The sequence below is a fragment of the Rhinichthys klamathensis genome, unplaced genomic scaffold (assembly GCF_029890125.1).
Source record: "Rhinichthys klamathensis goyatoka isolate OS25496 unplaced genomic scaffold, OSU_Roscu_1.1 h1tg000365l_1, whole genome shotgun sequence".
Lineage (NCBI taxonomy): Eukaryota > Metazoa > Chordata > Actinopteri > Cypriniformes > Leuciscidae > Rhinichthys > Rhinichthys klamathensis.
Window position 1 is genome coordinate 197,088 of NW_026606874.1, and position 17,947 is coordinate 215,034.

At 42.1% G+C, this 17,947-nt stretch overlaps 1 protein-coding gene across 3 annotated transcripts in view; it reads left to right on the forward strand.

Moving 5' to 3' along the window:
- The window catches only part of si:ch211-220f16.2 (golgin subfamily A member 4), a 72,746-nt gene that overhangs the window by 40,167 nt on the left and 14,632 nt on the right, over positions 1 to 17,947 (forward strand). For all 3 annotated transcript variants that reach the window (XM_056233260.1, XM_056233259.1, XM_056233261.1), the window contains exons 18-19: positions 7,609 to 7,706; positions 7,788 to 7,901. In XM_056233260.1, coding sequence (XP_056089235.1) covers positions 7,609 to 7,706; positions 7,788 to 7,901 — 212 coding nt within the window. The remainder of the gene's footprint in view (positions 1 to 7,608; positions 7,707 to 7,787; positions 7,902 to 17,947) is intronic.

Sequence of the window (17,947 nt, forward strand, 5' to 3'; positions counted from 1 at the left end):
CAGCATTGGTTGCCAAAGACAGACGAACATTGTTTATGTGTTTGAATTGTATGTTTGTGCACAACTGTTTGCAAAATGGAAAATGAAACGTCTATGAATGCTATAGAGCTAGAGGCAAATCAAAAGCTGTCTAATGTTGAAAACGAGTTTGAAAGAGGGAGAAGACCTGTTAAATTAACAGCTAAGGCTTTAATGGAAAAACTTGACACTTTGCAAAATTTAAGAAAGGCTAAGTTAAACAAGGCTCAGAAACTAATAGAGTCAATTAACAGGCTAATTGATGAAAACAAAGAGTATGAACCTGAGGTACGCCTGCCTTTTGAAGAATTTATGAGGTTATGTTCAGAGGCTAAAGAAGCACATGAATCACTGTTGGTTATTTTACCTGTTGATGAAGCTGAAAAACATGAAATATGGTTTAAAGCCAAAATGATACCAAATAATGAGTTAATTGAACGGGTGAACAAATGGTTATCAGATACAGCAAAAGGTCAGAAAAGCTCTGAAATGGGTGAAGTATGTAGTGATGTTGGTCCTGGAGACAGCGTCTCAAACGTGTCTTACGCTACCTCCAAACGTAGTAAACACAGCTCACACCGCAGTTCAGCTACAGTATCTACATGCATTCAAATGGAGGCAGAAAGGGCTGCACTTATGGCACAAGCTGCTGCGTTGAAGGCCAAGCATGCAATTGAAGCTCAGGAGGAGGATTTGAGACAGAAAAAGGAACAATTGGAGTTGGATGTTCAAATAGCAGCTTCAAACGCAAAGATCGCTGTGTTGCAAAGGGCTGATAATTCAAGCAAATGTTCACACAATTCAAGATCAAAATCAATTGGGATTAATAAAGCTGATAACCTTAAGTTCGATTCTTCTCGGCCAAAGTGTTTGAATCCCGATGCAAACGAATATGTACCAGTGAATTCAAAGCCAACGAATACAGCTGGAGCGGCCGATCTCTCTGTATCACGAGTCATAACAGAGAATCAAAGGAAAGGATGGAGAAATCAACAAATATTCCACACAGCTCAACAATCTGATTTCCAATATTCTGCTCAAGTGCAACAAAGCAATATGGGAGTCGATCAGACGTCACATGCTCTTCCTAGTTATGGTGATCCACTGTTTGAAGTCTTAAAAAGACAAGAGGAGTTAACATCTTATCTCATTCAACAGCAAGGAAATCCTCGTATCTTACCAAGAAGAGAGATCCCAGTATTTGATGGTGACCCATTGCAGTATATTGCATTTATTAGAGCATTTGAACATGGCATTGAAGAGAAAACGAATAATGAAAAGGATCGTTTGTATTTTCTCGAGCAGTTTACAAGAGGACAACCTAAAGATCTGGTCCGCAGTTGCCAGCATATGGCCCCAGACAGAGGCTATGCATTGGCCAAAAGATTACTTCAAGAGCATTTTGGCAATGAATTCAAGGTATCTACTGCCTATCTGGAGAAAGCCTTGGGCTGGCCTGCTTTAAAGGCAGAGGATGTGCAGGGATTACAGGCTAATGCTTTGTTCTTGAGTACATGTTGCAATACCATCGATGAACTTTCATACATGCAAGAACTTAACATGCCTAGCAACATGAAGATTGTTGTTACAAAGTTACCTTACAGGCTGAGAGAGCAATGGAGAGCTCAGGCTTGTGAGATTATGGAGTCCAGTCAAGGCAGAGCAAAGTTCTCACATATTGTGGAGTTTATTGAAAAACAGGTCAGGGTGGCATCTGATCCTGTGTTTGGAGATATCCAGGACAAACAGGGCACGGGTAAATTCAAACCCCAAGCGCGCAAGACATTTAAAGGGAGTAGTTTTGTCACTGAGGTTGCTGTTTCAATTCCAAATAAGAAGACTGACGTTGGGTCAGTACAGCAAAGATACTGCCCTGTATTTAAGTCTAATGGAAACTGTTTGTTCTGTGCAAATCAGCATCCATTGGAAAGATGTTTTACTTTGAAGAAGAAGACTCAGCGAGACAAGATTGAGTTCTTGAAAGCCAAGGGAATTTGTTTTGGCTGTCTAAAGACAGGACATATGAGCAAGGAGTGTGACAATCGGTTGATATGTGAGGTTTGTGGAGAAGTGCATCCAACTATCCTGCACATCTATCGCAAGGAGGTATCTGGGAAAGAGTTGGAGGAAAGGCGTAAAGTAGTGTCTGCTCAAACTTGCGGTCATACAGGGGCCGGTAATGAGAGGAGTTTAATGCCAATCATACCTGTTCAAGTAAAAGCTATAAAAGGTAACAACGTGAGGCAGACCTATGCTTTTCTGGACCCTGGAAGCTCAGCTACCTTTTGTTCAGAAACTCTACAGAAAGAGTTGAAGCTGAGCGGAAAGAGGGTCAACATTCTCCTTCGTACCATGGGTCAGGAAAAATATGTCTCCTGCAATGTTATCGACGGACTGGAAATCAGTGGAATAGATGCCAACTGTTTCTTCCCACTTCCTGCTGTATATACACAGCAGAAGATGCCTGTTGACTCTGAAAACATCATTACACAGGAGGAGTTATCCAAATGGTCATACCTGGATAAGGTTAAGATACCGCACATTCAAGCAGGCGTTGATTTACTGATTGGAACTAATGTAGCTAAGTTGATTGAGCCATATGAAATAATAAACAGTCATGGTAATGGGCCATTTGCCATTAAAACCCTACTGGGATGGGTTGTTAGTGGGAACTTGGAGGGAAACGGTGACCGCAAGAATGAAGATGGGCATTCTGCGGTTACTGTTAACAGAATTTCCGTGGTTAAGTTGGAAGAGTTGCTCAACAACCAGTTCAATTATGATTTCAGTGAAAGGACTGCTGATAAAGAAGAAATGTCAAGGGAAGATCTTCGGTTTGTGGACATAATGACCCGCAGTGTCATGCTCCAGGATGGACATTATAGCCTACAGTTGCCATTCAAGACTGGTAATGTCATGTTACCCGATAACTTCGGGGTCGCTAGGCAACGATTAAATGGTCTGAAAAGGAAACTGGAAAGAAACAAAGGGTTTCATGAACAGCACTCTCATTTTCTTGCTGAGGTAGTACTTAAAGGTTATGCAGAGAAGGTACCATCTCATCAACTAGATCGTGTGGATGGCAGAGTTTGGTACATTCCTCATCACGGGGTGTTTCATCCCAAGAAGGGATCACTGAGAGTTGTGTTCGACTGCGGAGCAACGTATAAAGGAACATCACTTAATAGTCAATTGTTGCAAGGCCCTAACCTTACCAATTCTTTGGTAGGTGTGCTAATGAGATTCAGGCGAGAGCCAGTAGCCTTCATGGCTGACATTGAAGCAATGTTCTATCAAGTTAAAGTGGCTGAAGAAGAGGTAGACTTTCTTCGGTTCTTGTGGTGGCCTGATGGAAACTTGGCAAGAGAGCCCATCGTATTTAGGATGACAGTTCATCTTTTTGGAGCTGTGTCTTCTCCAAGCTGTGCTTGTTATGCCTTGAGACAGACCGCAAAGGATAATCAAGCAGACTTTCCAGCTGAGGTAATTGACACCATTAACAATAACTTTTATGTAGACGATTGTCTGCAGAGCGTCTCTTCTGAGGAAATGGCTATCTCTATGGTTGCTAATCTCACTGCTCTCTGTCAAAAAGGAGGTTTCTGTTTAACAAAGTGGATTAGCAACAGTCGCAAAGTGTTGCAGTCAGTTTCTGAGGAACACCGAGCTAAGGATATACAGAAATTAGATCTGGATCGGGACAAGTTGCCTGTTGAGAGAGCTTTAGGTCTTCAGTGGAGTGTGGAAACCGACACCTTTCAATTCAAGACTTCCTTGAAAAGTCAACCATGCACTAGGAGAGGCATTTTATCGGTGGTAAGCTCTGTCTTTGATCCCTTGGGTTTTCTGTCACCACTTATTCTGCCTGCTAAGGTACTTTTGCAGGAGTTGTGCAGACAGAACTTGGGCTGGGATGATGCCATACCATCGATTTACCAAAAGAAATGGAACCATTGGATTTTCGAATTGGACAGAGTTGCAGGATTCCAGGTGAACCGATGTTTTAAACCTGTGGAATTTGAATTGCCCTCCCACGCTTGTTTACATCACTTCGCTGATGCTTGTGAAGATGGATACGGCACAGTTTCCTATATTAAGATGCAAAATAGGGCAAACAAGGTACATGTGGCTTTCTTGCTGGGCAAAGCCAGAGTTACACCACTAAAATCGGTGACCATACCTCGTTTGGAACTTACAGCGGCTGTACTGGCTGTCAAAGTTAACGTCATGCTAAGGCGGGAGCTGCAACTTTCATTGGAAGATTCGGTCTTTTGGACTGACAGCATGATTGTCCTTAATTACATCAAGAATGAAGACAAACGGTTTCACACATTCGTTGGTAATAGGGTGTCGTACATAAGAGACAGAACACAACCTCAACAGTGGAGATACGTGCCCACTAAAGAAAACCCAGCAGATGATGCTTCTCGGGGTTTGAAGGCAAAAGATTTTCTGAGCAATAAGCGATGGATTGATGGTCCCAGTTTTCTCTTGAAGCCGAGTGAGACACACTTTCCAATAAGTGATCTGATATTGACCGATGACCCAAAGATTAAAAGGTTGAAAGTCAATGCTATGGTTGTACAGAATGGACAGAATGCCACAAGTCAACTTATTCATTTCTTCTCAGAATGGAAACGTCTGAAAGTTGCAGTTGCTTGGTATTTGAAACTACAGAAACTTCTGATGGAGCTGAGACGTAAACGAAATGAATTATCTTTGGGACAGATTGATGGTGTCGCTGTAGATGTTACAGGAATTAAAAGTTACAGGAATTTAAGGCATCTCTGGGCAGACAAAGCTTGACACTGGAGGATCTTTCTATAACTGAGCATGGCATAATTTGCTTCAGTCAACAAGAACAATTCCAAAAGGAAATCGCTGAACTCAAGGGTAGAAACGTTGGTGTTAATAGAAACAGTAATGTTTATTGTCTGGATCCTGTGTTGTGTGATGGACTGTTGCTAGTGGGAGGAAGACTTGGCAAGTCAGCCATGCCGATGGAAATGAAACATCCCATCCTGTTATCTAAAGATCAGCATGTGTCACATCTCATACTTCGAGACATTCATGAAGAGTTGGGGCATAGTGGCAGAAATCAGATGCTTTCCAAGCTTCGGTTTAAGTATTGGATTATAAACGCCAACTCTGTTGCAAGAAAGATAATTTCCAAGTGTGTCATCTGTAGACGTTGTAAAGGGAGGTTGGGTGAACAGAAGATGGCAGACCTTCCAGTGGAAAGGATTATTCCTGACCTGCCACCTTTTACTAACGTTGGAGTGGATTTTTTCGGGCCTGTTGAAGTGAAAAGGGGACGAAGTAAAGTGAAACGCTATGGGGTGATTTTTACTTGTATGGCAAGTAGAGCTGTCCATTTGGAAATGGCATACTCCCTTGATACAGACTCCTGTATCAATGCCTTACGCAGATTTGTCTGTCGTCGTGGACAGGTCATTCACATGAGGTCTGATAATGGGACAAATTTCATCGGAGCTGAGCGGGAGTTAAAGGAGGCTCTCACCGCATTAAGCAATGAAAGGGTTCAAAGGGCCTTACTGCAGAAGGGAGTTCAATGGAGCTTTAATCCTCCTACAGGCTCTCATTTCGGTGGAGTATGGGAGCGCATAATTCGAATGGTGAGACAAGTTCTTTGTGCAGTCCTTCGGCAACAAACATTGGACGACGAGGCCCTGCAGACTGTCTTGTGTGAAGCAGAAGCTATTTTGAACGATCGACCGATCTCTAAACTATCCAACGATCCTAGTGACTTGGAAGCCCTCACGCCAAATCACATCCTGTTTATGAGAGGAAATCCTGCGTTACCGCCTGGGTTGTTTGAAAGATCTGATCTGTATGCCAAAAAGAGATGGAGACAGGTGCAATATATTTCCAATCTCTTTTGGAAACGATGGGTACATGAATACTTACCCTTGTTGCAAAAGCGACAAAAGTGGAACAAAGAACTAAGAAGTTTTTCCCCTGGAGACATTGTGATTATTGCTGATTCTACTGCACCACGTGGTTCATGGCTACTTGGAAAGGTTGTGGAGACCTTCCCTGACAAAAGGGGCTTGGTACGTTCAGCAAAGGTTCAAACCAAAAGTAATATCTTAGAACGTCCAATTAGCAAGCTTTGCCTTTTATTAGAAGTAGACTAAAATATGGCATTCAACAAGTGTTTTTGTCATACATTTCATACATTGGTACAAAGTTTTAATTGGTATGTATGGCTCCATTTTGTATGAATTTGTAATTGTTATGCCAATATGTCATATTCAATTAAGGGGCCGGTGTGTAGGAGCCATCTGGGGGATAGTAACGTTTTTGTCCACTGGGTGGTGCTGTGTATAATTTGATCCCCTGAGCAACAGGTGTGTGCGTTGGTGATTAGGAAGCACACAGTTTTTGACCGCACGGCAGAGTAGCTCGTAAGGTGGATTTTAGTTGTATGCGGTCTATAAGGTATGGCTTTGTGTGTATATGTGAACAAGGAAAGGCCACAGGAAGTTTGTGATCATGTTTAATAAAGCCAGTAATAAAGATACATTTTTTATGCATCTACAACCATCTGCATGGACTCTGTTTGTACGCGTTCTAAACTTGCATACTCCTATCATCAACGGCAAGAGCACTGGAAAGCCAGTACAATAATTATTTAAAATAATTTAACTTTTATTTCATACCAAAAGTAGGCTGCTCTGTCTTGTATGTTGGCGCATTGTCAGTGTCCTCTTTGCTCCGAAATATATTTTTCACTGTGTGAGAACATGTGAAGTGAGAGCGGAATGGCTTATCAGAAGTAGCAACAGTAACTAAGAGGGGCGGGCCTTTGTGAAAGGTCAATTTCAAATCATTTAAATCTTTGTGGACTCGGCCGGACTCGACTCGGACTCGGATGTTAAGGACTCGGACTCAAGTCCGACTCGGCCCTCTTTGGACTCGGACTCGACAAAGGTGGAATCGGACCCAACTCTAATAGAGCCAATTCAGTGGGATTATTAGGAGGCCATGATTGGCAAGGGCCAATGGGTGGAATGTGGCCAGGACACCGGGGTTACACCCCTACTCTTTACGAGAAGTGCCATGGGATTTTTTAATGACCACAGAGAGTCAGGGCCTCGGTTTAACGTCTCATCCGAAGGACGGTGCTCTTTGACAGTATAGTGTCCCCGTCACTATACTGGGGCGTTAGGACCCACACAGACCACAGGGTGAGCACCCCCTGCTGGCCTCACTAACACCTCTTCCAGCAGCAACCTGGTTTTCTCAGGAGGTCTCCCATCCAGGTACTAACCAGGCTCACCCCTGCTTAGCTTCAGTGGGCAACCAGTCTTGGGCTACAGGGTGATATGGCTGCTGGCTAATAAAACAAACATGGAATAACCCCAGTAGCAGATCTATACAGGTGGAGCTGGGGAAGGTGGAGGGTTTCTGAAAGCGAGTTTCATGCCAGAACTTTATATTTACTATAAAATTCAAAACTGTTCTTGTCTACTCCAGTAAGTGGAATAGATAGTATAGGGCCTTGAAATAAAATGAAAATGTCTTTAAAGTCTTTAAAAGGTGTAATTTCTGTTAATTTCTCAACAGGGTGCAGTCTATGCAGAAGTTCCACCAGGAGCCCCTCAGGAACCAATCCGTGCAAATTTCAACCCAGATGGATCAGACAGCGGAGACCTCAGGATGAGGTTTGTTTGAGACCGACAATGTTTGTAGATGACTCATGTTATTAGATTTTTTTGTAATACTCTTTAAAATGTTTTGTCCAGGCTAGTTGAGGCAGAGTTTCATCTGTCTCAGTTAAACTCTAGTTTGGAAGAGGAGAGATCAAGGAGAGAGGCCGCAGAGGAAGCCATGCGGTTGACCGAACAGAGAGTTGTGAGGTACAAGAGAAAAGCTTTTTTTTTTTAAATCGGTGTTTGACACTGAGTGCATGGAATTTGTTATTCTCAAAATTACTTTGTGGAAGTAAGAGTGTAATGCCTAAGGTTGACACAATACCACTTTTAAGAAAACAAGTATGACTTGTACTGATTTCTATATTTTGGTATATAAGTCATGTATAGAAAACATTCTTAGTAAGTCGTACAGTGTTTATCATGTCAGGGCTGTACGTTAACTTTTTTTTGCACGTTTGTAAGGCCGTCTAATTCGATCCAATGGCGGTACTCGATTAGAGGTAAAGGTCTCACGCGTGTTCCGTCTTTTCTCGTGGCAAAGCAGGGCTCGCAAAATTTCAAAATCGCTGGTAGCCCTTCGGGCAGGCACTCTTCAGATTTTGGTAGCCCGAAATGAATTTTACTAGCCCAAATAAAAAGACAATTTTTAATGTAGAAAATTAGGAGGTTAGGAGTCAAAACATCAATCAACAACTTTTTCAAAACACAAATATCAACAATTGGATATAAAAAAATCAAATTAGAATCATCAATACAAATACGCATCTGGTTCTAACTGAACTGAATGTGTGTGACCATGGAACATGAATCAGTTTGTCTGTGGCTCAGCCCCCAATGAGGGTATGATTTAAAAAAGGTAACACTTTAGTTAAGGGTCTAATGCTCACTATTAACTAGTTTCATTAACATGCAGATGGCAGGGTTTTATAATCACTGAGGTCCCGAATGTGAGGTAGGCTAGTTAGGGGGGTTCGAGAAAATTTTGATTTCTCTGATCTACATATGCAAAAAAATTGGATAACAATAGCTTTAAAACCATGTCACACAGCTGATTATTTTTCTCTCCTCATCAGCATCCCACTCTTTTCTATTTGTTCTTATCTTGCCCCAGCTCTTCCCCTCCTAAAGCTGAGCTTTGACTGATATAGGCTTTTCATTTTTGTCTGTCAGTGAAGTAAACATACAGGTGAAACTCGAAAAATTAGAATATTGTGCAAAAGTTAATAATTTTGATGATTATGGCTTACAGCTTATGAAAACCCCAAATTCAAAATCTCAAAAAATTAGAATATTACAGGAAATCAATAAAATTTTAATACAGAAATGTCGTCCCTCTGAGAAGTATAATTATGCATATGTATATAGTTATATACACTAGATATATTAGTTTCACCTTTTAATTAGAGTTACTGAAATGCATGAACTTTTGCACGATATTCTAATTTTTCGAGTTTCACCTGTAGGGTCAACTACTTGGAAAGCTAGGTAGCCTGATTATAAAGCCCTGTCTACGGCCATGTATTAGGAATAAGATCAATAATGAATGTGTACATATTGTGAATGAATAAGGTTGTTAGGGTGTTAAAAAAAAATTATTTCTCTGATATGTGCATTTCAAGACATTTGAAGGCCCAAAAAATTATAAGAAATAGCTTTAAATCCATGTGAGCGGGCAGTAGATTATTTGTACACATTCATTATTAATCTTGTGCCTAACATGATGAAAACGCCTTTGTTAATGTTTCTTGTCCCCTCACAATGACAGTAATAGGCCTATTTTCAGTTCAAAATAGCGAAATTAGACAAAAGTATATTAGTTTGCCTGATTATTTTTGTCATTCGTTTAACATTTATGACCTAAAAAAACTGTCAAATATGAAATGTTTAGTTTAGCTACTTACATTATCTCGCACTTGACCGTAAACTGAAGCGTCGAGCCGCTCTGCTAAAATTCGCGCGCAGCATCTTCAGTGAACATAAAGCCCGCCTACTTTGATTTGATTGGTCATCTCAAATATTCTGACATTGACGAGCAGTGACAGACCAATGAGGATCAGATGAACAAACAAACACACACACACACACACACACACACTGTGCTCTGTTTCTGACGTGCGTAGTTGCGTGCTCGCGCGCTGCTGCCGATTGAAGATGAAGAACGCGCTGAATCTGATTATAACAAGACTGAAGCGAACACGAATTTGTGTAGCCTACACTTAATCACAAATATTTAGGGGGGCGAGGCAGAAGTTTAGCGGGGAATTTGATTACATTATTTCAGATAGCCCGTCGGGCAGGTCGGTTATACATTTTGGTAGCCCGACTGGAAAACACAATAGCCCCGGGACGTCGGGCAGGCGATTTTGCGAGCCCTGCAAAGGGATTTTTAATTAAATGCAATACATTTTATCTTATGTATTAACTCATTATTTCATCTGACTCCATAAAATATTTTACCCCACATTATGATGATTTCCATTACACGAGAGTAGATGTTAAAACGTCATGCTGATTTGTACTCGACTTTCGCCAAGATAAGCAACACTAAGACGTAGCTTTACAGTAAACTATGCTTCTCCATCCATTTACGCTTCTTTCCATATGGTGGTGTGACTCCCCTTCTGTCCGGCGTTAATGGCTGCAGTGTACTTGGCGTGTCAGCACACACGACGGCTGCAACTACAGTGTGGTCTCCCTAGTGGACCAGCACGACAACCGTCTGGATTGAGCCGAGTAGGGGACATCTCTAGGGTCTTCAAGTGGGCACCTTCCGTCCTCAGTGTTTCGTCGACTAGCCCACGACACCTCAAGAGGGCTCGACAGTGACTCTGGCGTCCCAGAGTCTCCCCCCTCCGTCCCCCTCTCAACTCAGCCCAGCTTACTGACCTCTACATCCCTCCTGCTGCTGAGACCTAACCACAATCTCTCCGCAACCCAACCATACGCGCCAACCCGTTTGACTAAGGCTGTCGAGCCCCACTGGTGCGTTAATGCAGTTTCAGTGGCAACGGTTCCGTATGGCATACCACCTACCGCAAAACACAATATCTGCCCAACCACCCGTCATTCACGCAATATACACAGGAACGTAATGACTGTAAATACTATACAACCTATACAAATAAACCAACAGACTTTTCAAGTTTTTCAAGAATTCTACGAAACCTTAGCGTGGCAGCCTGTACACAGCCAGCTAGAATCTTTCCGTCTCAACCACAGCCAGTTGCTGCTCCTTTCTGCTGCTTCAGATAAGTTCTTTACTGTGCGACGCAACTCTTGGCCACTGAATCCGACGTCTCTGAGGAACCGGGTTGTAGAGTGTGCCACAAAACCTCGACAACCCACTTCCACTGGATAAACCTGGACTCTCCATCCTCGCTGTTCTGCTTCAGTGGCCAGATGAACATACCGCAGTTTCTTCCTCTCATATGCCTCATCTACCGCATCCTCCCATGGCACTGTTAACTCTATCAGTTGAACAATGCGTGCTGATCCAGACCACAAAACAATATCTGGTCGTAGGTTAGTGGTGGCAATCTCAGGTGGAAAAATAAGCCGTTGATCAAGATCAGCCAGCATCTTCCAGTCCCTAGCAGCTTCCAGTTGTCCTGGGCGAGAATTGGTGTTAACACCTTTTCTTGGTGGTTGCTCGCCTGGGCAGAGGAATATTGTCTTCTGCGTGTAATGTTTTGCTAGAACAGGCGGCAACTAATTGGTCATACTACGCTTGCCTTCCAATGCCAAATCCAAACATCGCAGTACTTGGTCATGGCGCCAAGTAAACCGACCTTGGCTAAGAGCCACCTTACATCCTGTCAAAATGTGCCTTAATGTGGCAGGTGATGAACACAAAGGACAAGAGGGATCCTCTCCTACCCAGAGGTTTAGGTTCTGCGGTGATGGGAGAACATCATATGTTGACGTAATAAGGAAACTGATCCTACTCTCTTCCATTGACCAAAGGTCTTGCCAGCCCATCTTGCATTGTTCCACACTCTCCCATCTCATCCACTCTCCCTGCTTGGCCTGGGAAATGGCCTTTATACACCTCATCCTCTCCTCCTGCTTTCGCACCTCGTTGACTACCAGCTTCCTCCTTTGAGCTGGGCCTGCCTTGTGCCATTTAGGAGGAGCTAAACTGAACCCAAAACCCCCTCTTCCATGCTGTACCTGTCCCACGATATCCCCAATTTGAAGGTCAGCCTTTGCCTCTACTACAGATTTCTTTGCTGACCACTTTTTACCAGTTTTTAACACAGGGGCTGCCTCCCTTACACATTTGTCGCGTGACTCTACTAAGGTCATTTCCAGTCTGACCTTGGCACACTTAAACTCCTCGGTTAAAGCAGAGACTGGCAGCTGCAATATTCCTTTACTATAAAGTCCCACTCTGCTGAGGCAGCGTGGAACTCCCAACCATTTCCTGATGTATGAACTTATTAACGCTTCCAGCTTATCCACTGTTGTCAAAGAAACCTCGTACACAGTCAGTGGCCACAGCAACCTCGGCAGTAGACCAAACTGAAAGCACCAGAGTATTAGTTTGCCTGGTAGAGCACAGCTGTTTATGCTCTTCAACCCCTCCACTGCTTGTCGTCTAACTTCTCCCACTCGAACTGTGTCCTTTAGATCCCCATCGTACCATCTCCCAAGACTCTTCACTGGCTTCTCAGAAACTGTTGGTATTGCCTCACCATTAATGAAGAATGTTTTATCTACTACCTTTCCTTTAACTATCGAGATGCTCCTTGATTTAGAGGGCTTAAATTGCATTCGTGCCCATTCAATGTTATCTGTTAACTAATCGATTAGTGCAGGCTACTGTTGTAGTCATGGTTGTCATGTCATCCATGTATGCTCTGATTGGTGGTAGTCGCATCCCAGAAGCCAAGCGCTCTCCTCCTACTACCCATCTTGATGCCCTAATGATTACTTCCATTGCCATGGTAAAAGCCAGTGGAGAAATGGTGCATCCTGCCATTATTCCAACCTCTAAGCATTGCCATGCAGTGCTGAATTTTGGAGTTGAGAAACTAAATTGCAAATCTCCAAAATAGGCTTTCACTAAATTTGTTATTGACATTGGTACTCTGAAAAAATCAAATGCTGCCCAAAGAAGCTCATGTGGCACTGAACCATATGCATTAGCCAAATCCAGGAATGTCACATGGAGCTCCTTCCTCTCCTTTTTAGCTGACTGAATTCGTTGCCTGATAACATTGATGTGCTCCAAGCATCCTGAGAACCCTGGAATGCCCGCTTTTTGAACTGAAGTGTCAATGAAGCATTCTTTAATAGGTAGGTGGACAATCTCTGGGCAATAATGCTGAAGAAAATCTTACCTTCAACGTTTAATAGTGAAATAGGACGAAACTGACTGATGCTTGTAGCATCTTTTTCTTTAGGTATAAAAACACCACCTGCTCTGCGCCATGCTCTAGGTACAACCTGTTTTTCCCATGCCACTGTTATCAATTTCCACAGAATTCGCAGAACTCCTGAAGCACTCTTGTACACTCTGTATGGAACTCCATTAGGCCCTGGAGATGATGAAGCCCTTGCCTTTCTCACAGCCTGCTCTACCTCTTTCCACTTAGGTGCACAGACCTCCATTTGGTATTCTGGTGGGTTGATAGGTGGTATTTCTGATGGAATTGACATAGGCTCATGCCTTTTTGCATCTGTATGTGTTTCCTCCAAATATCTCTCTAGCTCAACCCTAGATGCTTTTAAAGTGCCATTCTTCTCCCTGGTGAATAACTTCTTTACGAATTTGAATGGGTCTTTATAGAAATTAGCCCTCGCACGTTCCTTCTTTTTGTAGCGTTTCCGTAGGCGCTCAGCTCAGCGTAATGTTGCCAGCTTATCTTTTATGGCCCTTTGTAAGAGATTGAGTCCCTCCTTCTGACTTTGTTCTGCTCTTTTCCATTGCTTCCTCAGCTGTCTCCTTTCTCTAACTAACCCTTCAATGTTCTGCTGCCGTCTAGACATTCCAGGAGTAGTTTGTACTTTTTCCTTCCTTTTTTCCACACCAAACCTCTCACTTCCATATGCGTAAATGATGTCCCCAAATTTATCCAGCTTCTTTTCAACTGTACCAGTTAATCTTTCCAATGCAAAGCATAGATCTGTTTTTACCGTGTCCCATGCAGTTTTCTCACAAGCTCTTGGCCATCTAACTCCAGGCCTATGCCCGTTGAGGTTCTTTTCTCTCCTATGCTGGTTAGTCTGACTGGGTTCACAAGTATGAATATGTTCATCACTAACTGTGCAAGCCCTCCTCTCCTCTATGACAGGGGTGCTGATATCCTGCGAGCTGTGGTTTGCTTCCTGTCTCTGGATTTCATTCGACTGACTTAACTGACTTCGTAAGAAGTACTGATCAATGCCAGGCCCTTGTCCCTTCTCCCTCAAGCATTTAATTGATGAACCTTCAAACCCCTGACCGTTGTCGCCTTGCTCCAGCCACAGACACAAACTTGGAGTTCAATGACTTTACTAACTGCAGATCTTGAGCTAGTCTTACTCTCCATACTCATATCCGTTTCCATTCCTAAGTCGTTAACCATGTTGTCCAACATTGAGCCATCTTCCGCATCCTGTAAACACGGAGCTGGATACTGCCGACAAGGGTAGCTAACCCTTACCAGCCCCATTGGGGTCTCTTTCCTCCTGTCAGCTGTCTCTCCAGGCTGTCAACAAGGTCTTTCCCTTGTTGCCAGCAGCACTACCGAGCACTATCTCGGCGACTCAGCATTCACGGGCTGATCTGAGACAGAAAAGGCCCTGATCTTCTCGTTGCATTTCATTATATAGCCAGACCTCATTTCATATGTAAACATGAGTTCACAGTGGAAATTTACTGTGTTCACACCCCCAGACTTACTTAAGTTGATTTACATGGTAACATTTGCTAACAGTGGAAATTAGCATTGAGTTCACACCTTCTGAGAGCAGGAGGGTTTACACATCCACCCTCCTTTGTGTGTATGTTATCTAAAAACTCTTAAAAACCTTATTACCTTTTGTTTTGCTTATTTGGAAATAGGACACTTGTACCAGTCGCACTTGTAGACATTTCAAATAATACTAAACACATGTATAAAACTGTATGATAGTTGTTCAAATTAAAACCATATAGATTCTTATGTGAGTTTGGGTGATCTCTGCAAGAGTGGGGGATGAGGGGAAGAAGTGTTGTGTGTGTGTGTGTGTGTGTGTGTGTGTGTGTGTGTGTGTGTGTGTGTGTGTGTGTGTGTGTGTGTGTGTGTGTGTGTGTGTGTGTGTGTGTGTGTGTGTGTGTGTGTGTGTGTGTGTGTGTGTGTGTGTGTGTGTGTGTGTGTGAGAGAGTTCAAATGTTAATTTGCCAAGGTCCTTCGTCTCATAGACCAGTGGTCTATCTCTTCAACCAGTTTCCAGTTTTCCAGTCTTACAGCACGTAGCACTGGTGCTACAGAGGTTGAAGTGAGACAAGTGAGACACATAAATTCATAAAACATATGACATTCCAGGAAATCCTGGATATGGACAAAGGCATCCAGTTATCGTTGTTGTAGAATAAAATCTATCTATAATGCATTGCATTGCTAATCAACATAGCCTTTATCATTGTATATATAAGATAGGTAAGATAGCAATCATGATGATCAGTGTGTTCATTAATTATTAGTAGGGCTGTAATCTCCCAGTCGACTAGTCGATTTATTGGTCGATACGTTCTGGCTCGACCAAAATTCTGATTGGTCGATTTTTTGCCGTGTTATTTTCATCAGGTGGAAAGCACTAATTGATAATGGGGGTGTTTTCAGAACACCCCTCTTTCACAGGTAACAGTCTGTCTTCAGAACACCCCCCTTGTTTTCACTTTTTTTTGGATTAGCCCAACCCAATGCCTAAACCTAATGTGCAATTGCACTGTGCCCACTGTTGTTATTTGTTTTGAGCCTATGCTTTATTTTTCAGTTATGCACTTATTTCGTTTCTGCTCTCGTCTTGATCTGGTTTGTTTAATAAATATTTTTTTTTTTTATTAAAGTGGATGTGCCTTTTGTGTTTAAGAGTAAAAGCTTTAAGTTAATAGTCTATTCGTGTCTCAGCCGCGAAACTGAGCTCCTATGTTCTGCCTCGCTCTGTGCGAGGACATGCACAGAGTGGCTAGAATGATGGTGTCTGTCAGTTATTATAACATATGACAAAAACAATTGTCTAAATTATGTCGCATATTCCTCAACAGTTCTTGTGCTGATATCACTAATTGACATTTTTCATTGACATATTTTCGGAAATCATATGCAAGCTATAATATTGCGCAGTGACACGTGATGCAACGCTGTCAGAGCTGACAGACTCGAAGTGTCATTTCAGTGCAAAATAATTAGGTCAAAAACGATTTAATAGTCAAGTCAAGTCATCTTCATTTATATAGCGCTTTTAACAATGGAGATTGTTTCAAAGCAGCTTTACAGAGATAAACATACAATTTACGGTAACAGAGATTGTTTTGGCTTTATAGCGTTTTTGAATAATGTTATTTCCAGCTAAAGTTGGTTTTGATTGATTCACTTCCAGCAAAATTATCATTTGTTATTACATTAGGGGCCACTAAGACAACGGCGTTCTCTCTAAACAGACTTTAAACGCGAACCTGCGACCTGATGGCGTTCACATGCGCATTAAAAATTGATTCTATAGTTAAATTTGATTGAATATGTGTGCGCAGGTTTGTAATTTCCCAACAAACCATGCCTAAACAAACTACTTGTTTTGCCTATAAATTTGATACAGAATTTTATTTTATCACTTCGAGGTACGCGAACCGGATTTTCAACAACGGTTTATCTGTAGAGTGGGAAAGGGATCCTCCATAGGGAGAGGATAGTTGACACTTCAGCACTGCATTGTCATCGAGTCCAGGCGAATCTCCTTCGTCAGATCTGGATACGGCCTGGATCCGGCATGCTGCAGGAAAACCTCGGGATAAACAAAGACACTAAAGTTAGCGTAGATGCCATTCTTCTTATGATGTAACGAGTACATCTGGATTTAAGGGAAGTGTTCCCAGTTCCGGCTGACCTAATCTATGCAGCCTAACATTGAATTATCGAAGTCTATAATGTATTATGTGTATGCTAGGTCAAAGAGATGTGTTTTTAGTCTAGCTTTGAACTGACAGAGTGTGTCTGCTTCCCGGACAATGGTAGGAAGACTATTCCAAAGTTTTGGTGCTAAATAAGAAAAGGATCTACCGCCAGCAGTCGATTTTGATATTCTAGGTATTATCAACTGGCCGGAATTTTGAGATCGCAATAGACGTGAAGGACTATAATGTTTTAAAAGCTCACTCAAGTACTGCGGAGCTAAGCCATTTAGTGCTTTGTAAGTAATCAACAATATTTTAAAATTTATACGATGTTTAATAGGCAGCCAATGCAGTGTTGACAGAACCGGGCTAATATGGTCATATTTCCTGGTTCTGGTAAGAACTCGAGCTGCTGCGTTTTGAACTAGCTGTAGTTTGTTTATTAAGCGTGCAGGGCAACCACCCAGTAGAGCATTACAATAATCTAGCCTTGATGTCATGAACGCATGAACTAATTGTTCTGCATTTGTTAATGAGAGCATATGGCGTAATTTAGATATGTTTTTAAGATGGAAAAATGCGGTTTTACAGATACTAGAAACGTGACTTTCAAATGAGAGATTGTTATCAAAGAGCACACCCAGGTTCCTAACCGACGACGAAGACTTAACAGAGCAGCCATCAAGTGTTAGACAGTATTCTAGGTTATTACGTGTGGAAGTTTTTTGTCCAATAATTAGAATCTCTGTTTTTTCAGAATTTAGTAGTAGGAAATTACTAGTCATCCAATTTTTTATATCGGCTATGCATTCCGTTAATTTTGTGAATTGGTAAGTTTCGTCGGGGCGTGAAGAAATATACAGCTGAGTATCATCGGCATAACAGTGAAAACTAATTCCATGTTCCCTAATGATATCTCCTAATGGTAGCATGTACAGAGTGAACAGCAACGGTCCTAGTACTGAGCCTTGTGGTACGCCATACTGAACTTGTGATCGATAAGACATATCTTCATTTACTGCTACAAACTGATAACGGTCAGATAAGTATGATTTAAACCATGCTAGTGCAACTCCACTAATGCCAACATAATTTTCGAGTCTATTTAAAAGAATGTTGTGGTCAATAGTATCAAATGCAGCACTAAGATCAAGTAACACTAATAGAGAGA